Source organism: Pholcus phalangioides, unplaced genomic scaffold (assembly GCF_987345545.1).
Source record: "Pholcus phalangioides strain wild (caught in Gottingen) unplaced genomic scaffold, Ppha-v1.0 ptg000011l_1, whole genome shotgun sequence".
Taxonomy (NCBI): domain Eukaryota; kingdom Metazoa; phylum Arthropoda; class Arachnida; order Araneae; family Pholcidae; genus Pholcus; species Pholcus phalangioides.
Window position 1 is genome coordinate 53,186,224 of NW_028301604.1, and position 26,570 is coordinate 53,212,793.

Sequence of the window (26,570 nt, forward strand, 5' to 3'; positions counted from 1 at the left end):
TTATATGGTATATTTACTAGCATTTATAATGCAATGGTTTTCCAATTGAAGCTGTATTTAATTTTAAATGTGCAAAACAAATACTTTATACGACAAGTCTTGTCGGCTCTGCTTTGGTTGAAAATACTCTTAAAAACTGAATTTATAGGGCCTACACTCTGAGCTCTAAGGAATTTTTTAGATGAAAAAAAAAAGTTTAATTAGTTTATTAACAGATTCTGTGTGAGAATTTTTACATGGAATAAAATTTTGGGCAGATCAGAAAATTTAAAATATCAAAATATATTCTCGGTAATTATAATTCCAAATATAAAACCCTTTAATCTACATAAAAGTAAGTGTTTTTTATTTAGCATATCTGTCAGGTTAAAAAAACTATCTGACAGCATTGAGAATAAGTTTTTTTACTGTTTTAATACTGATTTATAGTTTCTGAAGTCTAAAACCTAACTCTGTAGTGCCCCTATCAAACATATTTTGAATAAGCAGCTTTATTCACTTAGCAAATTGAACACAGGTAATCGGTAGCTTAGATAAAATAAAATAAAATTTTGTGGTTCATATGTTCTAGACTTTTATGTTGAAAAATTCAAAATTGCAAATTATAATTAATATATTTTTTTAATTATTGTAATAAATTGTTTAAAAATAAAACATTGTAATATACAAAATGCAAGTTTTTCATCATGTTATATACCTATTGTGTTCAAACATTATCAAAAAGCATTCATTTAGGTTTTTGTCGGCTTTGACAGTTTAAACCTGTTTTTGACGCTTGTCATGTCAAAAACCCAACCCTGCCGGAAACATTTCCAGAGCACTTGAAGGATCCGTGAAACATTTAGAGATCATTAAAGTGACTGTGTAAGGGACTTATCAACAGGTAGAATGTTAGTTCAGGTGCCCAATAACTGCCGCTGTGGTGGTCGAGTGGTTATAGTGACGGACTCGCGATGCGAGTATCTGGGTTCGAACCCCACAGTGGTGGTCGGCTGAAGTTGGTTTTCTGTGGTTCCCAACTTCAAGGCGCGAATGCGAACCGATCTCCCCGTTAAAAAGTCTCGCCACAGAGAGCAACAGGCCTACAACGTTACAAATATTCAATCATTACACTTCACTCACAATTTGAAGTATACATGGCAGCACTGAAATATCATGTACAACACTAGCTACACACTCAAGACTGTTAGGTGTACACACTCACTTTGTTCCAGACTCTGCCACGAAGCTGGGCTGGAAGAGATCTCGGCAACGGGATAAGTCCGGTGGCAGAGACCCTGGCGTTCATTCATTCAGGTGCCCAATAACTATCGAAAGGTTTTTTCCGTTTTGGGTGCGCCGAATAATATGCCATTAAGAATATTTAATATTTTCATAAAGGTTGGTTGATGACGTAAGCATCACCCAAATCCCCCCCCCCTTGTCAGCAAATCCAACCCCCCCCCATAGATGCTGACGTAATACTTGAATGAACCCCAACGCATATTGTTGGGATCAGAGACATACGTGGGGGGGGGGGGGCAGATCAAAATTTCATTATTTAAAAAAAAAATTTTTAAAGAAAATACTTTTATGTTATAATAAATTTCCGTTAATAGCAATGGTATTTGAAGGCTAAGAACTCAATTTCTTTTTAAGAAATTCATTGCGATCTACCCTCTGAGCCATACATGGTAATCCCTTGGCACCACAGACCAAATGTTGCCCTGGGAGTTATCTGATGTGGCCTGTCCCCTCAAACCTAATTTTTTAAGAATGAACAGCACATTCCTAGGTTACTTGAGTGATCCACAACATAATTATGGATCACTTGAGTGATGCGTGGCACAGTTCCACAGCACTTAAATGGCCCCGACACATTTTCCAGATCACTTGGATAGGCGAAACATTTAGAGATCACTAAAGTGGCTCTGTAGAGGACTTATCAATAGAAAATGTTACCATAAACTAGAAAAAGGTCATTCTCGTTTTTGGTGCACTCAGTAAAGATGCCATTTAGAATATTTCATATTTAAAGGTGATTGATGACGTAAGCGTCATCCACCCCCTTCCATTGAGGCTGATGTAATACTTGTATGACCACTACTGAGATTAAAAATGCAACATTTTAAACTAAATAAAACCCAGACTTTTTTAAATAAGCAATAGGCAGAAAGGTCCTTCCTGTTGCATAAATAATTTTCTTTTAAAAAAAAAATAAAACCTGCACTCTATTTAAAATAATAAACTGATCGTGGCATAAATATTATCTGTATAAAAAAATAAAAGTCTGGCTATTTATGCCACTATCAGTTTATTATTTTAAATATTCTCTGTATAAAAAAAATCCGGACTCTTTTAAGTAATAAGCTGATCAGGGCATAAAAGTCCCTCTAATAATAATAAAATTAAAGATACGACCTAGAAAGAACCTCAGATGATATCCAACAAATAATGCAATCCACATACTCCAATGTGGAAACCAAACTGTATATATCACACACGCGGAAAGAAAAAAATCTCATCTCAACGGTTTTCCAAATCATTCAAAATGCTGCAAAAAACAAAAGAAAAGCGTAGCTAGCGACATCTGTGGGGCGATGTCCAGTCGCATAGCCAGGGGGAGCAGAGGGATCGATTGCTTCCCATTAAAAATTTTGCCTATATTGGCACCTATTTTTCTAAATGACTTTTGATCTTTAAAAAAACTTGAAAAATATTGACTTTTTCATTTTCTGCTGTCATTGACTAAAATGATGAGTAAGGAAAAAAAAAAATCGCCATTTATATTTGCGTCTCTTGCAGTTTCACAGCGATTGGGTTTGTACTAATCCTTAAGAGAAGAAGGAAAAAAAGAAAGTGGAAGTTTTCATTATATACCATTTTTGACAATTGCTCTCAAGCTCTTCATCTGGAAGCATGTTCAGACCAGTCTCTGTTCCCCACCTTTATTAAAGGGCAGAATCTTGCCCGCTTCTAGCTGTAACTTTTTCTTTTGCTATTGGTCGTTATCGGTTAGAGCTGCTAGAAATACCTTTCATAGGTATGAGGATATGGCATTCATGAAATGCTCATTGTGTTTTGAAGGGTCACCAAGAGCATTGACTAAGGCACCTTTTGAAGAAATTGGGCACGGGAACCTATTGTGGAGAGACCAATGAACCTATAAACTAATGGCTAGGATTCAAGCTCCAAGAAGTATTGCCTTTTCTTTGGACGCCTTAGTTAGAGTTTGAGCTACTAGAAATACCACTTTATGTATGGGGGACTTAGCTAAATTCATAGTGCCTAGAAATGCCACGTTATCTACAGGTGGCTTGGCAAGAGCTACTAGCTTGTGTATAGGGTAGTGTCAAAGACTAGGAAAGGTGGAAAATAGCTATGAGTTTTTGATTCCTAAAAAACCCAAGATTTTGGGGCACAAAAGGGGGTTCTGGAAAAGTTTTTCTTAAAGGTGGGTAAATAAAAAACCTATAATCTTGGGTCAATAGCGCTCTAATATGTAGAGAATGGGAGAGGAAATTATAGTCTTCTATATTTGTAGAATAATATATTGTACAATATATTATACGGTGATAATGCATAATTTTATGTTTAAATGTAACTTTTTCAGAAACATTGTCTTTTTTCATGGTGTAGTTTCTCTTTTGTATAAATCACTGTTTCATCATTATGCATATACAGCAGCAGTGTGCCGAATCGGAGAAATTATTCCCTGGAAAAAGTTGTGGGGCCGGTGTGTTTGTTAACTCATGACACGTATATCTCCCCTCTAATTAATCCAGTATTTTTTAAACTTTTGGCACCCTTCCCCCGACTTCGTCATCATTTATCTGTGACTGCTCAGAATAGCCTGACGTAGGAGGGGGGGGGGGGGTTGTCTTGAACTTTTCCCACTCGAAGTGCCCCTTTTCCCTATTCAATACTTATCCGCGAGCTCCCTAGAGCTGTTTAGTGGTGACCCTGATGAAGATTAGAAGCGCAGCAGGGTGTTGGGGTGCACAGTTTGAGAAAACCTCCGGCTTAATGTAAAAAAACCCACTACAAAGAACTGAATGAGCACACATCAATACACCAACGCGTTGAGACGTCCCTCAATAAAAAAAAGGGTGGCGATGAGCCACGAGCACACACACTTTGAGAATCCGTTGAATATTTCTGAAATAATATAAATGCACTATATATACTCATCGTTTTTTAAAGCAGAATTCCGGGCGTTATTTGTTTCTTTATTTCCCACAACAACACATAGGTGGTCTACGCAGGGTCGTTTTACGAGCATCAAAGGAACTTTTCTAAGGCCCTCTGCCTGTTCAGAAATTCCTGCCTAACAGTTCACTCCCGAAAATTTTAACGATCTCATCTTCATGAAGTCCTTTTTGCACTTGAGGCACCTGGACTGGGCCTGGAATTGTCCATGTGCTACGAGGAAAGTTCAAAAGTAACTGAAGATACATACCAGGGTTTAAGCTATGGTCGCATTTTTTGCAAAATGCGAAAGAAAATCGCAGAATGCGAAAAAAGTAGTAGCCACTTTCGCAAAAATGCGTACATGAGGTACACAACGAGTAGACATCCAACCATCAATCATTACATTAGAGGTCATTCAAGTATTACTTCAGCAACCGGGGGGGCGGTTTCGGATTTGCTGACTTTTGATGACAAGGGGGGAGGGGTTTGAAGGTAGCTGACGTCATCAACCAACCCTTTTTGAAGGTATGAAATATTCTAAGCTGCTGACGAAATTTTGCTGGCAAGGGTTGGAGGGGTCAAAAATGGCTAAAAATCTGCTGACTTAATACTTGAATGGCCCCTTAGCATTGCGGCATTTTGCTTAAGTTTTTTCCCTCATTTTCGCTTTTTTGCAAAAGGAATTTTTTTATCCAGCTTAAACCCTGATACATACATATAGTATTTCCGAAAAATAAAGTGCCCACGAAATGTTGAGTCTACTCTTAAAAAATTATCTAGTGCAGCGGTTCTCAACCAGTGCTCGTGGAGCCCTTGGGGCTGCGCGTCCGCTCGAGGAAAATTAAAAAAAGTAACATTAAAAAAAATAATTATATTTTTTAATAGTAAAAAGACAGTAACTTTGAATAATCAGTAACTTTGAATAATTAAAAAGTTGGACTATGGGGCTCCGCCATAGAATTTTTTTACTAAAAAGGGCTTCGCTAATCAAAAAAGGTTGAGAACCGCTGATCTAGTGTGTCTCAATTAGCTGTTATCCAAGGACTTATTATACTTTCTAATATGAACTATGGCGTCGTGAGGTTTGCCAGCACTTACCTGAAGGCCGTCTCGTCAAATTACGAGGGGAAAAATCCAAGAACTTATTAGTCCAGAGCAAGGTTTAAGCTATGGTTGCATTTTTTGCAAAATGCGAAAGAAAATTGTAGAATGCGAAAAAAATAGCAGCCATTTTCGTAAAAATGGGTACAGGAGGTACGCAACGAGTAGACTTCCAACCATCAATCATTACGTTAGCATTGCAGCATTTTGCTAAAGCTTCTTAAAGGAATTTTTTATTCAGCTTAAACCCTGGTCCAGAGGGTTCTCAAACTGTGCATCATCAACCTTTGTCGGGGGCACTGCGGAGCATCCCGAGGGTTTTTCAAAGAGAATCTTTCTTAAACTGATCTGTGGAGCCGCGAGGAAACATTGATTAAAGTAACGGGCACCACGGATGAAAAAAGTTAGAGAACCCCTACGCTAGTCTGTGCCATTCATCACTCATATATTTTCATTCTTCTCTGATTTGTTATATAAAACATCGCATGAATTTATTTCACTGAAAATAAATATACATATACTATGCACAATGCCTTTTTAATTTTTTAACCTTTGAGCAGAACTGCCCTTTAAATAGTATCTCCATAGGAAGCCAGTAGATAATAAAACATGAAAAATATTTCAATCGGTTCATACACCTGCCATTTTCACTTCGATTTGGAAGATGAGCAGTGGCATTACAAACACGCCTCAGAGATACTTAAATAGATTACGGACACATACGGCAATTTCTGGTGCACTAATTCGTTTGACGTAGTTCTTACACCGTTTTGGATTCAGGCCACCCAGTGGCGGATTAAAGTTGGTCGAGGCCCGGGTGCAAAAGAAAATATTGGGCCCCTTAAATTACAAGAAAGTGTGAAGTTTAGGTTTTTCTGGGCTCTTTATGTATAGAAGTCGGGGGCACCGGGCTCGTGCCGGGCTGTTAACCCGCCTCTGAGGCCACCCTCTGCTTGTGCATCTGCAATCTAGTAGTATGTGATAACCACTGCGATCGTGTGGGCATCATCATGGATTCATCCCAGTTTGAACTCCACTAGTGGCACAGTGGTGGTTGACTGGAGTGAGTCTTTTTTCAATTTCTAGGTACGAATGCTAACCGATCTTTCGTTTGGAAAGCCTTCCCGCAGAGAGCAGGCAGGCTTTCACTGTGGTATTTGCATAACACGAAACTTCAGGCATCTGCCAGTTTTACTTATAATATGGAAGACAGATAGCAAAACTTCTCAAACTGAAACCATTCATAACTATGACATCATAGATACGTTATGGCCATGCATAATATAAGAAAGAACTTTCCAGCATGCATCAATTTGTTAGAAATTCCATAAGAGAAATGTCTTGGAAGTACATGCACAATTGAGTAAAAGTAGTGTACATGTGATACATGCTTACGATAAGAGTGTAACATGATAAAAGTGATTAAATGGAAGCATGAATATTTCTCTGTACTTTCATATTTTGGAATAATTTTAGAGAGAAAATGTATATTTTTACTTTATATTTTATTCTATCATTTTTTATATTTTAATCTAAATTTTTTTCAAACTACCTTTTAAGGTGACTTCCCAGTTATTTTTTGTGCTTGCATTTTGTATAAGTGCATAAAATGGAATTTGCATTTTTTAAAATTAATTAAAAAATTAAAATACAATCAATTGAAAGGTAATTAATTTAATTTGAAAAATAACAACTGAAAACAAAATAAATTTGATTTTTTTTAAATCAGGAAATTTAAAGTTCTTTCCACTAATGCATAATTTTAAGTTTGCACCTTAAGCACGAACAAAAAAAAAAGGCACTTTTCATGATTTCGCTCCCCCATGGATGAAAACCTGGCTACGCCACTGGTGATGCCATTTGGAAGGCATGAGTATATAGGGTAGATTATTATTTATTGTAGACATGAGTATTTTACATTAAGTTCAATTCATTCAATAAGAACAACAATTTTTTACGTTAAAGTCATATATTCCAAGGTTTGTTTCAATCGAAGTGGATGGGTATCACACCATTAGAAGTCAATATCCATTTAGACGAATATCACCTTTCCGTTCGCCGACCAGGTTAGTGTTTTAGTCACGATCACGATGTAGGTCCATTCGCGCAGTAGAACCAACCGAAGAATAGAGTTCTATGTGCAGTCAATTTCATGTAGAAGATCTCTCCACGATTATAGATGAGTCTGTCGGAGTTTGGCCACATCAACGTTGGAAGATGGAGGAAATACTGGATGTCTCCATTAGCTTCAAATTAGAAGCTTCATCAAGACTAAACCGCTCGGAGTTTTATCACCTAGTGAGGACAGCTAGTCACCAACCTCAAAACTGCAAGACTTGTTATAAAACTATTCGATTTAATAAAAACATCTTCACCGGACCTACCGGGAACAAGAAAACTAGTTATGTTATCACAACATTGTTCAGATTTCAAGACCAAAGCCGAGAACAATTAATTTTAGCTACTCAAATAGCGAAAGCAAGAAGTAAGTGATTGTGATTAGTGAGAGAATGAGAGACGTGCTTTTATACATCTTAAACCGGTTTTAATCTAAGACCATTCGTCCACCGGTAACACTCCATCTCAAGATGAAAACTGACATCAGAAAAAACTAATTTTCATTTAGAATTGAGTTTTCAAAAAATAATTATTTCATTTGGCAAAAAAATTGTAATCGGCAAGCTGGCCAGGCTCCCTGATCACGGCATTCAAAATTATACATATTAAACAAAGAAAAACAAGACAATTATTCCGGCAGAAGTCTGCAGCCAACCGCACGATTTAACAAGAGACTGTGCGATATCTCCTGGGAAAAACCCTTCTGCAAAATAATAAATAAAAGTAATGGAGAAGGATACCATCCTGATCCGTTACGTGGCGACCCATTTCATCTCACAATACTCTCAACAATCTAGTATTCAAAGCACTGTTTTTTTTATGAAATTAACTATGCTAATCGATTGCAACAGGACTGTTAAGTTCAGGAATCATTTTTTTAGAAGCCAGGTTTTGCATGTGAATGAAACAGTGCGTTGATATTAAGTTATTTCCACTCGCCATATCCTTGATTCTAGCGACTAAACCTGCATGTCTCCCCTCAATTAATGCTTTAAATGCAATTTGCTAATTACTGTTAAAATTGCTGGAGGGTGTAGAAATAAAGGGCTAGAATCCTAAATAATAATCCGTAAAATAAGGGGACATCACCAATTGTCATCAAAAACATTGTTAGAAGTAGGCACAATCACCAATCATAATAAAAATTCCAAAAAAATTGAGGACAAAACGCTATACCTGATAAATAAAATGAAGCTAAGATATGGGATGTAATAAATGCGAGATGAATATTTATAATTTTTGCCGTAATTATCATAATATAATTTATATTACGAAAACCTATGTGTATTCATGACTAGTAAACATTAAAAATTCAAATATATATAAGTATCGTTAAAAAAGAGGGACAAATCTATAAAAAATATTGGAATAATGGAAAGTACAAACATGTCCTGTAATACAGGACACAAATTGTTTTAGACATTTCACTGGTCCTTGTTTTCAGAAAGGTTGAGAAACACTGGTATATACCAGTTTCCCAAACTTTTTGTTCAATTTCCCCTTCAAAAATTCTTTCTCATCTCCCCGTACTGAAGTGAACCTATAGGATCCCATGTTAAACCAGTAGCTTCTGTTGCCCCCGGACCATTCCATCGCCCACTTTGGGAAAACACCGGTATATATAGTAAAACCTCGTTACAACGACCTCAACAGTATATACCTCTTGAATAATATTTTTTTCAAATCTTGTTTGAAATAGCCTAGTACAGAGGTTCTGAAACTGTATGCCGCTGTGCTCTATGTGGAGAGCACCAAACTATGCACCCCCCCCCCAAACTTTGTCAGGGCGCTGTGAAGCAGTGGCTCTGACAAATGTTTTTTGAAGAGACTTTGTTAAACTGTTTTGGGGAGCAGATCGGTTATAATTATGGAAAAGGGGCATTGTGGGTGATTCAGTACACACGGCATTCAACAGTCATTTCGTACCTTACTTTTTGTGGAAAAATGCTTTACACGAGAAATCTCTGAGTATTAGTAATAAGAGTTGGCACCAGGAAAATAAGTCCTGCCAAGCAGGAAAACTATAGTGGGATTGGCTGTATTGTGCATACAAAAGTTGGCAGCAAAGCTGTCGCTTAATCATGGTCTGCCTGTGAGGGTGGGGCTGACGGAGCTCCAGCCCTGGACTATTTTTTTTTTTTTTTCACTATGGGAGGGGCGGTTTGCTGAAGATTGCTGCTTAGGGGGGACCCCTGTTCCAGGATGTGGGTAGGGGGGGAAGTCATGCTTTATCGTCACCCACAGACATTTCACTGCTGAATGCGACATCTGTTCATGGCCCCCTAATTTTCATTTCATCCAGATATTATGGCCTTCCCCCACTGAAACATCAGGGGTCACACTATAGCCCTGAGTTCTCACACCCAGTGCTGGTGTAGGGAATTACTGCGGTTTTCAGTAGCCTTCATTGAGCGATCATCGCAACGTGTTTTCTTCCTTCGTTGGAGAAGGACTGCCACCTGAGATCAGCGACATGTACATTTTTCCTTTCTTCATTCCAATTTTCTTTTCCAGTTACTTTTACATGTGGTATTGTTAAAAAAAATTGCAATAAAAAGAATAGAAATACTTAATTCAAGATACCCACTGATACACATACAAATTGATAAGACTGATGTTAAAATGTCCTGTTTTCCTATGAAACTTATATGAAAGGAAAAAATCTATAAGGTCACCCCATATGGGCTCCTTAATTCCCGGGCCTTAGGGCTGGAGCCCTGTTAGTTTCCCCTCACATTGTAGAGACCACGGCAAGCATATGACCTTTTACTTCCCGAATATAAGTAATTAAAAAGGACTCCATTGTCATGAAGGCTCACGCCGAGTTGACCCTTCGGGGATGACTGGATGCTTATTATCATCAGCTTTGAATACAAGTGAAAAACAAAAATAAATTAGCAATTATCCAAAAAATCAAAGATGTGAGAGGAGGAAAAATTTGAAGATGAAAGTAAAAGGGGAAAAAATACTAGATTTATATGATTGGAATTCAAACTATCAACCTTAGTACTTTAGTTCTATATACTTTACCAAATGGGCCAACAGTGGATGCTAGCTGGAGCCCAATTCAATTTATAAATTCTTGAATATGCACTTGTCACTAATGCCCTCAAGACAATGTTTTGCATTGTTCTGCAACGAGCTCTCGGCTGACTGGAAATGTCCTGCAGTAAAAATTCCTATAATTGTTTTTTTTTTACATTTTTCTTAAAATTCTTTCAGATTGTTCTGCAGTAGCCATAATTTTCTCAAGGGGGGGCTTCAATTTTTTTTCCTTCTGGGGGTGTTACGTTTTTTCCTGCAAAATAACACTATAATCTCGGCTTGAGGGTTAGAACCCCAAACCCCCCTTTGCATATGCCAATGGCAGTATCATTGATTGTTCTGCGACATACATCACAGATTTTGGTGTATTTTGGTTTAAGGATTGAATGTGGGCCGCTTCTTGCTCTGCCGCACACCGAATAAACGGGCGTATATGTATCCACAATGCAGAAATTTAAGCAGCATATAATAAAATGACCAATGGGTTATAAATAAAAACATTTCGGAATGAAAACTCATTTATAATGACTAGTACACAAAAAAAAAATAGAAGGTACAACCTCACGACATTTTCTGACCAAAGCTTGTTGAAAGTAGCATAATTATTTTAATGCAACAATTAATAATTCTTAATACAGTTTTGATTCCTGCGAAAAACCAAAGGTAACATACTGTTGGCAATGAACGGGGAAATGGGACAAAGAAAAAAAGTTAGTCAAGGCTCGTATCATTATTATATGTTTAGGTCTATAATATATTAACCATTGTTGAATTAAATTTTCAGGTGGCCTATGGTGATTTGGTGGTACAGTTAGGTAATGAGCTGAAGCCTACTCAAGTGAAAAATCCTCCAACTTGGATCCAATATCCCTTTGATGATTCGTCTTTGTATACTTTGTGTATGACAGGTTGGTGAAGTTTCTTTTATATTTAAAATGCATTAAAAAAATGTGTTTTTCTCACAGGTAGATAATTTAGCTGTGAAGTAAAATTATTAAGTTTTTTAGGTTTGTTATGCTTTTTGGCCCCCTTAGCTGCGAAATGATGAAAATTCTTCTGTGCAACCTAGTTCATGCTACTCAGAAAAAATTAACAATAATGTATTTGGTGAAATTTTGTTTTGTCATTCCGCGTTGTTGTCAGAATTCTGCATGCAGAGTAAGAACAAATTCACCCTGAGATCAAGAAATGTTAGAGGGCATGTTGTATGTGAGATACTCATAATCAAGGGCGTAGCGAGGGGGGGGACTTGGGGGTCTGGTTCCCCCCCCCCCCCCGAAATGTGAGAAAATGACCGAAAAAAGGGAAAAAGATGGCCAAATCCATTGTTCTGTCACTTTGGTCCCCCCACGAAATGAAAGTGGTCCCCCCCCCCCGAACGAAATTTCTGGCTACGCCCCTGCTCATAATTATCATATTTTTACATGTATAAGAAACCATAGGCGTACGCAGAATTTTCTGGGGGTGCAATTTTTTTCTTTCTCAGGAGGGTTACATTTTTTCCTGTAATACTATAATCTCCTCTTGAAGGGGAGGTTATAACCCCCTTTGCGTATGCTAATGTAAGGAACTCCTTCTTGCCGGAACTCCTTCTTAAAGGTAAGACATAGGTGCCAATGCTTCTGATTTTTCAGCCTTATTAAAATTTTCCTATCGGAAATCATTCTTCCGATTTTTTGTTTCGTCATAGAATAATCCCTAAGTCTTTAAATTGTGTTCATTCAAATGGAAAATCTCTGACGAAAATACTCTTTCAGTCCTTGCAATTCCAGGCCGACCCCGTTTTCTCAGTAAAGATATGAGAAATCAGGATTTCAATTATGAAAAATCTAACTGGTGCCAAAAGCGATCGAAGTTGCCAATTATTGCTAAAAAAGTATGATCGTGAAAAATCCATCCTGGGAAAACTATTGATATATGGTCACCGGATGCAATCCCCAAAAAACATCCCTTAGTTTTCCCTTTTAAATAATTTTAATTTTTTTACTAATTTTGTTTATATATGAAATATAAATTTTTTTTTTATTGCCTGAAACATTTACAACAAAAAAATTTTTGCCATTCATCCCAATGACAACTTTTAGTTTGAGAAAATTCTCAGAATATTCTCTTGGTCATGATGAGAGGCTTTAAAAGTTTGGTTATAAAGATTTTAGAAACCTTTAGATTAAAACCTTAAAAAGTTACTTGAAGTTAAATAAATTTTCAGAAATAACTTCAAAGCAAAACGCAAAATTCAAAGTTGATTGACAAAGGAAGCTATTCTTTTTTTTTAACATTTACATAACATTTCTTTGCAAATTATGCAATTCAGCCCCATCTTGGTTTCATTTTCTTGCTTTTAAACTTTAATATTGTGAGCTACAAATTTCAATATTCTCTGTCTTCTTGATGAGAAGACAGATGGGGGACAGAATATTCTTAAAAATATTCTCTCGAAGGACTATTATAAATTACCAGAGAATATTCTTATCGTAAAATAATAAGAATTATTCTTAAGTTATTTTTAGAGGTTATTTATTATAATGCGTGTTATTACAAATATTGTTGAGAATAATCTCTGGAAGGACTATTATTAATAACTTGAGAATAATTCTTATTATTTTCGATAAGAATATTCCTTGGTAATTTGTAAAAGTATACTCCTTCCAGACAATATTTTCAAGGATATTATACACTATCTACCAATAAGTATTTGAACACCTATGCAAATGATGATATCTGCGGTCCTGAGATACGTCATGCCCTCCGCTGGTATATATCGTGTAGGAAACAACATTGGCATTAGTCGCATGCAAGATGCCGCGCAGTTCGGAGCTTTCTGATTTCGAGAAAGGTATAATTATCGGGTATCACAAAAATGACCGATCCTTAAGGGACATATCTAGCGAGCTGAAGTACCCAAAATCGACAGTGGCCTATGTGATTAAGAAGTGGAAGGTGAGCTGTAATTGTCGGAATTTGCCCAGAGTCGGCAGACCAACGAAACTGGGAGATAGAGACCGACGGGTGCTGTCCAGAGAAATTCGGAAGAACCGCACCCAACCGATGGCCCTCATCCGCGAGGAGTTTCAACAGGCATCCGGGAGTATTGTTTCAATGAATACCATCCGTAAGGAAGCCCATCTGATTGGTTTTCATGGTCGTGCTGCTGCCCATAAGCCTTTGATCACAAAGTCCAACCGCGTTGCTCTGTTAATGTGGTGCAAAGCACATCGAAATTGGACCGTAGATCAGTGGAAACGGGTTCTTTGGAGCGACGAATCAAGGTTCACACTCTACCGTTCGGATGGCAGGGTCTGGGTCTGGCGTCTGCCTGGAGAACGTCTCCTGCCAGAATGCATTGTGCCAACAGTCAAGTTCGGCGGAGGTGGAATTATGGACTGGGACCCTTGGTCCCCATTCATGGTAAGCTCAACGCCGATGCCTACTGCACTATTTTGGATGACAATGTGCTTCCTACGTTGTGGCAGTTTTACGGGGTGGACCCCTGTTACTTCCAGGACGACAATGCCAGCTGTCATACTGCGAGGTTAACCAAGGCTTGGTATGGTGCCAATGGGGTTCATCGAATGGACTGGCCTGCCTAGAGCCCAGACCTGAACCCTATCGAGAACCTCTGGGACGAGTTGGATCGCCGAATTAAGGGGTGCCCTACCCGTCCAAAATCGGTGAAGGAACTGACATGTCTTCTCCAAGCCGAGTGGAAGAAAATACCACTAGCCGTAACACAAGGACTTGTGGAAAGTATGCCCTGGAGGGTTCACGCTGTAATTGCCTCTCGTGGAGGCTCTACCAACTATTGATTTTGAATAAAGTTAGTTTTTCTTTTCTATCACAGGTGTCCAAATACTTATTGGTAGATAGTGTATACATTTATATATATTATAAATAACAGGAGAATATTCTCATTAACAATAAAAAGAATATTAAGTTATTTATAATAGTCCTTCCAGAAAATATTTTCAAATATTCTCCTAAAGATTATTCTTGAGAATTTTACATCTGTAGTTCTATTTGATGCAAAATATGTCATCACCTGATAAACTAGATTTTTAAAGTCTGAATTGGCACTTATGGTAAGGAGAGAGGGGTTTCCTATGCAGGGGCAAAAAAAGGATATCATTATAGTCGAAAAAATTTTCAAGATAGTTTTTTTGAGAATTTTTTTTTTTTCAGTGAGAAAGGAAAAAATACGCCAAAAATATGTTAAAAATTTGATTAATAAGGGCTAAAAAATACTGTACTATATATACATACTGATGAAATTATTGGTCAAGTTACATAATCAAAAATGTTCAATCACACTATGTGCAAAAACATTAAAATATGTTCTTTTTTTTTGGAATTTTATTTATTCCTTTTTTCTAAATCCTCAGGAGCATTTTCTGCTGTATTTTCGTCATCCGAGTCGGCCATAAATTGAGCAATAATTTTGGTATCAGTCAAAGTGCTTCAAGTTTGTAATGAACTGTCCATTTCCACAAAATCGGAAAATCAAATTTCTAGCTTCAAGTGTTTTGTAGTAATTCCCTAATGTTTTGAAATTTCATCTTCAACATTGTTCCGAGTTTCATTGAAATTTGATTGAGCCACCAGATCTGATCTGATTCATCACTGAGATGAGTGGTTCCAAACCCGCAGCTTTCTTAAAGCAGTTTTGAATTGTCTGTTGGCTGGCTTTTCGGCATGCTGAAGAAGCCATCCACATGGCATCCACCCGCTGTTAATCACAGTATCCGCCTAGGATTGATGAGACCCATCAACACAATGGGCTTTTTTACTGAATAATCCTTTGTTTCTTTTCACCTCTGGAGGAAAAACCAGATTTGCACGAAAGAGGAAATTCTGTGTTTTCTTTTTACTATCATTAGGCTAGGCCTTTGAGGTAAAGAGTTTTTCGAGAATCACTTCGAGACAGATGAAAATGCATTGAATTAATACAGTAAAAATGCAAGGATTTTATTATTTTTTGAGATATGGAGTTTTTCGAGAAATGGAGGTTTGACTATTAAAAATTACTCATTTCCTTGAAACAAGGGTTACCAGATTCGAAAACTGAGAAAGAAGGGTGCATGAGTGTGCACCCTTAATAATGCCACTTTTCCAAATTTCCACTATACTGACAAAATCCACTATCACAATTTTTCCCAACTAAAACAACTGTTAAAAAAGAAAAAAAAGAACAAGTTAATTTTTGTCTGGAAAGAAGGGCATATATATTCTTACCTTATAATGGAAACCTGGTATGGAAATTTTTTTTTGAAAATGAGTTTTTGACAGTTTTAGATTGAGAACATAATATCTGACTTACAGCTTTTGAAAACGGTTGGGGATTTGGACAGGATATGTGGGATAAACTGTCTGAAACCTCCCAAGTTTCAAAATGTGATGTGGAAACCTAATAGATTTTTTTCTTTTCATGATACTAATATATTAAAAAAACTAGCAGAATATAAAACTAACTGAATTAAAAATCTTTCAAAAGGTGTCATTTGATTTTTAAGTTAATTGTTTCACCAAATTGATGGCTTTAAGCTGGAAATCTGGAAGTAAACTAATATCACTCATATAACTGTTTAAATAACCACAGTTTTCAATGTTTTAGTTTATTTTTTTCTTACTTCACATCTTATTTTTTCATTTATAATTATGAAGCAGGTACTCTATTTAAAATAGTGCTTGTCCAAAACCCTGCCGAGTCTGTCAGAACACTTTTCTTTATGAAAAAGCATTATATTGAAGGTACTGAATGTTTAGTCACAGTTATAATGATTGCATTATTGGGAAACTCAGCATATTTTTTATTAGATAATATAATTATGCAAATAAATATCAATGGCATAATGTTTATTAAATTCAAATTGTTCTATTTGTGACACTTCAAAAGTTTTTAATTTTATTTTCAAGTGAACTTTCTATTTGCATTCACGACTTTGAGTTTAAAAAATTAATTTTCAATGAAGGAAAATAACTGAGCAAAGTCACTATGTAGCACCTACACATGACTATGCCTATGTGATGGTAGAATACTTGAAGACCCAAAATTTGTTAAATTTCAATTGTTGCGGTTATGAGGCTAGAAGCTAATAGTTCACTGGATGAATTCAAGCTATATATACAATCCTATCACATGGCGGACAGCGGTCAGAAAAACACTGGAAGAAAAAGGCTCATCAAAAGACTGTCTTTAACAGTTTTTTTTTTTAATTCTCGTGTCCTGCAAGTTATGCATCAATTGAAAGAATATTCTCAAATTTGGTTATCTTAGAAATCATCTTGGCACAGATAGGGCAGCTAAAGTAGTTATGTGCTAAGCAGGGTTTTTGACTGTAATTTATTGACATTTGATAACACTGATCAAATCGTCAATAAATTAAGAGCAATTACAGCAACAATCCTTAAATTGAAGACTGAATGAATGAACGCCAGGGTCTCTGCCACCGGACTTATGTCGTTGCCGAGATCTCTTAAAGCCCAGCTTTGTGGCAGAGTCTGGAACAAAGTGAGTGCAACTAACAGTCTGAGTGTGTAGCTAGCGTTGTGTCTGATATTTCAGTGCTGCCATCTATACTTCAAATTGTGAGTGAAGTGTAATGATTGAATATTTGTAACGTTGTAGGCCTGTTGCTCTATGCGGCAAGACTTTTTAACGGGGAGATCGGCTCGCATTCGCGCCTCGAAGTTGGGAACCTTAAATTGAAGACTCATCTCTCACTAAAGTTTGAAAGAAGTATTTTTTGCATGGGTGTTCCTGCATATTTTATGTGGATTAGAAGTTTGGGGGGAGGGAACATATAAAAATTCAGTTTATACTATAAATTATCTTTGACTCTTTTCGACGTGACATTCTACAAACCAACAATTCTTCACTTAATAATCCAATTTAATATACGTCAACTTTATTTGTATAAAGTTTTACTATTCATGTATAAGAATACTGATTGGTACCTCAGAGTGAATATACAAAGAAGCACTATGAGATCACAATATCTATATCATATGCCATTACCTAAAAAATCAATTTTTAAAAATTATTGTTTTCTTGCTCCGAGAATATGTAGAAAATTTGATATTATTAGACAGAAGCAATAATTTTATATGTTTAAGGCTGTAAAAGATTGCATACTGGAAATAACAGATATTGAGCGGTTCATTTCATTCGATGGTTAATTAATTTGTAAATTTTAAGGAGTAAAATATATATGTATGTTATATAGGAAAATATATCTGTAATGTAACACATCAATATTTAATATAACATGGAAGCAATATATTTGGTGTGACTTGCCTGCAGCTATTGTAGTATAACCCGAAAGCAGAATGTTTTGCGTTGTTCTGTAACGAACCCTCAGCTGACTAGAAATGTTCTGCGGTAAAAATTCCCATAATACTGTTTTTGTTCACTGCAGTAGCACTAATTGTTCTGCGACGTACGTCACATATTTCGGCATATTCTGCTTTGGGGTAGTAGAATATACCTTTGTATGTTGCCAAGAAATTTCTGTATGTAATTCATTACTACTATCCATGGAAGGTTATTATCGACCCTTTGGGTCGAAAAGTGTTTATAATTTATTGTCTGTTTTGTCCATTGTGCTATTTTTTCAATTAAAAAAAGAAAAAATGGGAATCTTCCTTCTTATCATACTTTTCAGACCTTTTAACTTTCTAGAATATTTTTTTAAGCATTTGGACTTTTTTTCTCTGTAAAGAGGTTCAACAATGAAGCATCCCTAAATAATGTCTTTGAGGAAATGTTCAAAGCTTATCATTAATGCATTTTCTGGATGGGAGAGATCTTGTGGTGCCTATCCATAGAGTTAATATTTGAAGTTTCAATACCAAAATCCAATGTTTCATTTGCAAAATCTAATACCATGCCTAACTGTGTCAAACGGGCTATATTATTAATTATTGCAAAAATTTCACATGTAGTCAAAGAATTGATACTATGATAAATGGAATAACCTATTATCAATAATGAACAAAATAACCATAGACGCATTATGATACAGTGGTTTCTAACATAAAGTTGTGCTGAACCATTGATGGTTAAGACTGTTCCACAGCACCTGGAAAAACATGAATATTTTTGAATATAGATATTTTTATTGCACTGTCAATGAAAACTTACACAGGTTTTGATACTGAAGCGTCCCAGGAAAGCCGTCCAAAACACCAGTTAGAAACCTGGGTTATAGTGAAGTTGCACAAAAAATACAATATACTGGATGGTGAGTTTTTGCTTGGCTAAGATAAATGAAACCAATAGGCTGTCTGGATATTATACCAAGGTGAAGAGTAAAAAAGTGTAATTTCTCTCCACCGGGAATTGAACCCAGAACCTCATGCATACCGGGCTAGTGCACTGACCATTATACCATAGAGAGAGACGATCCTTTTTTCCTCTCACTTTTTCCTGTTCACCTCGGTATAATATCCAGAAAGCCTATTAATTTCATGTATCTTAGCCGAGCAAAAACTCAACATCCATCTCTTCTGCCGCCACCTGGAGGCCATTAGCTGAAGTTAAAAAGAGGCTGAAATGTCTCTACTAAGCAAGTGATAATACTGTGCATGTTTCAAGGAAAGAAGCATAGTCTTTCTATGGTATAATGGTCAGCGTGCTTGCTCAGTTCGATTCCCAGTGGAGAGAAATGACAATTTTTTCCTGTTCACCTCAGTATAATATCCAGAAACCCTAATGATTTCAAATGCATTATACTGTTTGAAAGAAATTTTAGTACCAGTAGTAATATGAAATTATAAATACATAGGATTCTTATTTTTTTACTGGAAATAGTGGTTTTTCTTTTGAACACCAAATGATGTTTAACTGATCATATTTTTACTGCTGTCATATAAAAGATGACAAGACCATTGCTCACAGATAATTGTTGGTATGAGTTTTTTTTCAACATTTTTTCCAACACTATTATCATTGACATTATCATATGCAAACCACAAGTATTGAAAAAATACAAATGGGTGGTAAATAATGGTTCTAATAATAGGAAAATTTCAAAACCACCAATTTTCCATTTATCAGACATATTAAAGTCCTTGCTCCAGTCGTAAAAAATGACTAATTAGAAAGAAAAAAGTAGAGGAGTTTACGATTTTCATTGTTCAGCTGTACCATTTTAAGTTTGGACTCTAAAACAGTATCCTTCAATCTTTTTTCACCTGCACACCGGTGAAAATAATTGAACAATTTCACAGACGAGTAGATATGATATGAATAATTTACAGACCAGTTGATGGCTAAGGCAAAGACTAATATAGAGACGGTATTGCTTCATTATTATTTAACAACTGCTTGAATTAATCAATGATTTGCATACGATTCATGAACAGAGAAATGGGGGGGGGGGGCAATGCCCCCAGCGTCAACGGTAAAGCCTACTGATCTAATGTATTTGCATATACGGGGTGATTATAAAAAAACTATCCCGACATATGGGCCCCTAACTATCATACCATTCACAGAAACTGAATGAAATTTTGGCATAAGGTATTTTGAGGTATGCGCTCAAGAATGATATGGAAAACAACAGTGTCACTCTAACAGTTACGGTTACAGTGAGAAAATTTCGAAAATATCAAATGGCAACACCAAGTTTTTTGTAATGGAATGCGATCTCCATAATGAAAAACACTAAATAGCGTTGGAATGGCACCTGTAACACGAAAATCCCCGGAGCTAGGCAAGGAAAAAGTAAAAAGGACTTTGCCGTGCACCAGAGCATTAATGTTCGTTTCATTCGTCACACAGTTTCTTCGGCTGAGATCCCAGCCTGATTATTCCTCCACAAGGTCATGTGGAAAATTTGTGAAACACAATAAAATGCTTTATTTTATGCTGCTTCTGTCCTTATTGGTTGTCCTCACTTTTAGCCTATCTACCGCTGGTGATTTTCATGCTACAGTTGCCGTTCGAACGCTATTTAGGGTTTTTCACAATGGAGATCACATTCCAATACAAAAAACTTGGTGTTGCCATTTGATATTTTCGAAATTTTCTCACTGTAACCGTAACTGTTAGAGTGACACTGTTGTTTTCCATATCATTCTTGAGTGCATACATCAAAATACCTTATGCCAAAATTTCATTCAGTTTCTGTGAATGGTATGATAGTTAGGGGCCCATATGTCGGGATAGTTTTTTTATAATCACCCTGTATATGAATTATGAATTGACATCGTGCCTCTCTCCCCCCCCCCCCCAGACCTTCAAGTCCATCTTTGCCTGTGATACAACTGTGCTACTCTAAATTAAGTCTTTTTGCCATTAAATGTAATGAGTGTGCCGTAATCCTATGACCTATAAATATGATACAAAATTTTAGTTATTGTTTGTTCGAAGTAAAGATAAAATCACCGTAATGGACTGTGTCTTATTTTATTAACTGAAATTATTTAATTGAAAATAGATCCTGATGCACCCAGCAGGATGCAACCAAAATATAGAGAATGGCATCATTGGCTTGTTGGAAACATTCCTGGAATCCAAGTAAATGAAGGTGATGTTCTGTCTGAGTATGTTGGAGCAGGTCCTCCAAAGGGCACAGGTATATTCATCTTTGAATACACTTTGTTTTTCTGTAAGATTTTATATGTACACAAATAGAGGGCTTGATCAGGCCCTAGGTCGTCATGGCGACTTTAGAAAAAATCACACTTTGGCTGGTTAATTTTTTTATGTTTGATTGCTGAATTGAAGTCTGAACACAGCACAAAAGTATCAAAATTGGTCCAGGATGTCCGCTAGCATGGAAAAGGATCCTCAAGTCCTGGACAAGTCAAGAAATACATTATTTTGGACCAATTTTGTCATGGAGAAAATTCTTACGCCTTTAAAATTTTGCTTTCACAAATTTGTTTTGTTTTTCTATTTGTCCTGCATAAATATTTAGAGAAAGATGTATTCTCCACTTGTTAATACAAGATATGCAGAAAACTGGCTAATTTTGTAGATACTGATTTTGGAAACATTTTTATCTCTGTCTCTACCGGGACTCGAACTCGGGTCCCTCGAATGCTGGTCGAGTGCTCTACCATCTAAGCTATAATCACAGATAGAGTATTTAACCAATGGAGCATGCATATATATGCTGAATGGTGCTGTGCATGGTCGGTGACAGCAATCAGCTATGGCTCGTAAATGACATCAGGCCACCAGATGGTGACTGCCACAGACCATGCACGGTACCATTCAGTATATATATAGGTGCTCCATTAGTGTTAAATACTCTGTCACTATAACTTAGATGGTAGAGCACTCGACCGTCATTCAAGGGACCTGGGTTCCTGCACAAATGTTTGACAAGTTAGCTGTTCCTATCAACCCAAATTATTTATTATCATATCCATCCCATTAAAGGTCTATTTCACACTCGCATGTCATGGCCTAATTTCCAAAAATTGAGTAATTATTTCTCATTAAATTTTTTCAACTTAATATGTAATACAATCAAGTGAGAGACCACCTGAGTAAAGTTTCTGTAATGCCTTGAAAAATATAGTCTTAAAACAAATGTATATTACATTCGTTACCTTATAATGAAAACTTTGTACATTAATTTTTTTCAAAAACATCGTTTTGATAGTTTTAGATTGAGAACATCAATATAACCTCTCATAATCTATATTAGAGTTTATAGTGGGGAAATCGGCAATGATCAATGGGGCGTCCCATCTGTTTTTTACTATTCCTGTGAAGTTTGGAATTTTTGATGCATGAGGTTTTCATTATAAGGTGACGATATATTCTTGTGACCACCTTTCTATAGTAACCAGAAAGCAGTCTCTTTGGTGGCCAATTTAGATGGGTTTTCAGACCTGCCAACTCTCCCGATTTAGGCGGGAGACTCCGGATTTTTCATCCTTCCTCCCACTCTCCGGATTTGTTAAAATTTCTCCGGATTTCGGCAGAAAATTAGATTTCACGTTGTCGTGGCGTCAATAATTACCGTCGTCGTTAGGGAAGACAGCCGTAGTCATTTTCATCGAGCAGCCGTAAAAAAAGGTCTTTGTGACTGCATTTAAGCAACTGGCAAAGACGCGACTTTGTTTTCGTAGCATTTATCGGCAATCATTTATCTATCACCATAACAGCCGCGTGGTAAACACGTTTTTTCGTCCGCAGCTTTGTAATTTGAATTTTTTAAATCGTTTCTTCCGATTAAACATCTTCAGAAAGAAAATATAAAACTTTAAGCTATATACAGCTAAATATAAAGCTTTTCAGAATTCATATAACCAAGATTATCAATCACTGATAGCATCCACGAAAGGAAACACATACTTTATGAACAGTATGTAGATGTCATTTCTCTATTCTGCATGGAAAGAATGGCATAGAATTATATTCTTCTCAGGGGCAATGCAGAACGTGCCTTGGGGGGGGGGAGAATGTAACTTTTTCTTAATTTATTAAAAAAAAAATTTCGGAAATTTTTTTTATGATTTTTTTTTTTGATCGAGTCTATGAGTGTCGAGGGGGGGGGGGTTACCCCCCTCGGGAGAATCTCCGGATTCCTGGATTTCAAAAGTTGGCACGTCTGGGTTTTGCTATGTACACAAGAAAGTAATTTCACTGGAATTTTTTACATTTACTTTTCGTCAGTGAACCCCAATTTGTCCTAGTTGTTAACTTCATCTAAACGACCATGAAAAACGAATGTTAAATGTCTTTTTCATTTTTCAATTTGACCAATAATTATTGAGTTATAATGCTTTAAAAATCTAATTACTTCACTTCGTAATCCTGCCAAATTCCCAAACGTACTCCAAATCTTCAACTTGGTGTTTATGGAGGTGATAATCAGTGGTGGCACGTCAAATTCTGGAAGGCACCAAAATCATTTTGTATTGTATTATGATATAGACGGCCTGATTCCTACATGAGCAAGTGAGGCATTTGCCGTGAACCTCGTGAATGTAGAGTCCCAAAATTTTAACAAGTTTTTGATCAACCAAATATTTTTACCCCAGTTGCAGAGTAGCCCCCATTAATATTTGCTGTACCCAGGGCCCATTGAAGTCAAAATCATGTCCCTGGGTATGGGTTATCTACATTTTTTTTTTTCCAAATTATTTTTCACATCTGTGTGCAGTACAAAAATAATAATGCTGTATAAACACAACATTAATGAATTTGTGCAGTCAGCCTAACCGACATCTTAATGTTCAAAAATCATGATTTTAGGTTCAGCAGTTGCCCTTGGCAATCGTTTTTTGCAAGTTGTGAAAAAAAATCATACTCTTCTCTTTCTATATATATATATTCTAATTCAAAAGATGTATTATATTCTGATGTATAAAGAAAAAGAAGACATATGCAGTCTCTCCTGTAAGTCCTAACTCAGCTTTTATCTCATCAACCGTTCCTAGAGGTATGGTTCCAATTTAAAAAATGCTCAAAATGTATTTAGAAATCACTTTACCAGTTTTGAGAATGAAAATACAGTGCGTCATGAAATAAAAAAAAAAAGTCAATTTTTGTATGGTCCTCCAACTTCCAATTAGAAAGTTGTTGCCGTCTCTCTTGCAGCCAACAAGAAAAAAATCCCATGTTTCTAAGTGCAATATTCGCTGATATATTTGAATTTAAAAAATGGAGAAAATTGGGAAAGAACAGGTTAAATGAGGTAAAGAAGTGTTGCCCCTTAGTTTATGCTGTTCTTTCCAAACTTTGCTTTAATTTTTGAATTCAGATGTCTTTACAAATGTTACACTTGGAAACATGGAATTTTTTGTTGGCCTCAAAAGAGACAGAGCAACAACTTTCTAATTGGAAGAGAACATGGGGACCGTATAAAATTTTTATTTTTTATTTTCTGACACATACATATTTTCACTCTTAAAACTGATACAGGGTAATTTATGAATGCCCATTGGGCATTTTTAAAAATTGGAATCATACCTCTATGATGGATGGTTGATGAGATAAAGGTCATGCTATATATATAGTACAGTACACCCTGTATACAGGGTGCATAGCTGACTCCCCTTCCCATAAATTACTGCCTTGTTTTTTGAATTAAAATATTCAGGGGAATATTGCACTTAGAAACCATGAATTTTTTCATTTGCCTCGGGAAAGACAAGGAAATAACTGTTTAATTGGGTTTTTGAGGACTTGCAATATGAATGATGTATCTGAAGTCTGCACTTTATCTGGATGCTTTTTCTAATTGGAATGCCTCTAGGATCAATGATTTTCTAGTAATTTGCCGAAAGGGGAGTTAACTATGCACCCTGTATGTTCCATTACAGGTACTAAAATTGGTAGTGAAAAAAGGGTTAAAGAAATGAATTAAATTGATTTCAAAAACTTCACTTTTCTGTGCAGTAAACTACATTTCGAATTCTAACATTTCAGTAGTAAGAGATACTATCTTTCATATTTTTCATCAGCACAAATGTTATAGTACAATTTGACATTGAAATGCAAAAATTAAGGTGGAATATTTGCAAAGGGACAGTGGAAATTATGAAACTTTCCAGGGATAATTCTTTAATAGGTGAAAACTAGTTGCAGATATTCTGTTTTTATGTTTTTTGATCATTTGAACTCAATTTAAATTCAGTTTCGTTCCACATGAAATTTAATTTTTCACTGAATATCTCTAGTATATTAAAAAAAATTGATATTTTATTATTCAGGTCTCCATCGTTATGTCTTTCTGGTGTTCAAACAGAATGGGAAGATCAAGTTTCATGAAAAGCGCCTGACAAATCGATGTGGGGATCACAGGGGTTGCTTCAAGATTCGCGATTTTGCTACCAAGTACTCTTTGGGTGAGCCCATTGCTGCAAATTTCTTTGTCGCTCAATGGGATGATTATGTTCCTAAGCTCTATGAGCAGCTTTCTAGTGGTAATTGATTTCAATTACTTATGAAATTTGAAAAGTGTATTGCCTAGTGATTTTTTTTCTTCGTATTGATTTCTTTTTTTGTATTGATGAGACAATAAAAAGTTTAATGTTTGTGTTCTCAGAGTACTTTTTCCCAACCATAGTACAGGGTGTCCATAATTAAAAGACCCTATTTTGAAAACCAGTGGGGGGGGGGGATTAGTTGTATGTGTCACCACTAGAGGGCGTTTCACTTTGAATACCTGTAGTAAATGTGTAAATTTATGTAATGTCACGCTGCAGCTGTTATAAAACCTAGAAACATTCACAGAGATCTTGTTTCTCTATGTGTTTGCTCAAAATGACTATAAGTTTACGAGATCGTGCTTTCTTGGTCAAATTGTTTTACCAGAACAGCAATTCCGCAGTAACTGCTCTATGGAAAGTTCAAACTTGGAAGAGGATTTCGAAAAGGTCCATTGAATGCTGAACACCTTCGGAGTATGATAACGAAATTTCAAACCACAGGATCGTTGGCTGTTTTTGTCCTGGAAGAGGAAAACCTGTATCTATAGACGCAGTACAGGAGGTTTGCTTAATGTGGAAGAGGACAGAGCTTCAAATTCTCGTGATAGCACTAGTGTCAGGCGTGTATCACAGGCATTGGATAGGCCACGTTCAACTGTCCATAAGATCATGGGGAATATCCTCTGATATTATCCGTACAAACTTTCACTTGCGTAGCGGTTGCTTCCACATCATTATGATGCTCGGCTCCTGTTCTCACTAAAGTTTCTAGCTTGCATTGAGATTGATTCAGAATGGCCTTGGAATATCCTCTGGACAAACGAAGCACATTTTGATGGTGCAGTCAATACTCGCAACTGCCGAATTTGGGACCCAAAAATCTGCACGCTATCTTAGAGGTTCTATTGCATTCACCAAAAACTATGTATGGTGTGGATTTACTGTATCATTTATTCTCGCTTCCTACTTCTACGAGGAGTTACATTCTACAGGTCCAGTGACACATCACCGGAAAGTGATATGCATTGCTGTTACAGAACTAAATTGTTCTGGCTCTGCAAGTATGTCACTGCCTTGCAGACACAATCTTTATGTAAGATGGAGCTCCTCCAAACATTGCAGTGTGTGTTAAGAAAGTTCTTAAAACACATTTTACAGAACGTGCCATCAGCCGCCACTTCCCTAATTTATGGCCTCCCCGGACCTTAATCCATACAATTTTTGGCTTTGGAAATTTGAAATGT

At 36.4% G+C, this 26,570-nt stretch overlaps 1 protein-coding gene across 1 annotated transcript in view; it reads left to right on the top strand.

Annotated features, from left to right (window-relative positions):
• The window catches only part of LOC149080559 (protein D3-like), a 36,094-nt gene extending 10,661 nt beyond the window's left edge, over positions 1-25,433 (top strand). The window contains exons 2-4 of the mRNA XM_089239673.1: positions 11,219-11,342; positions 20,871-21,008; positions 25,108-25,433. Coding sequence (XP_089095799.1) covers positions 11,219-11,342; positions 20,871-21,008; positions 25,108-25,328 — 483 coding nt within the window. The 3' untranslated portion in view covers positions 25,329-25,433. The remainder of the gene's footprint in view (positions 1-11,218; positions 11,343-20,870; positions 21,009-25,107) is intronic.
• The last annotated feature ends 1,137 nt before the right edge of the window (positions 25,434-26,570 follow it).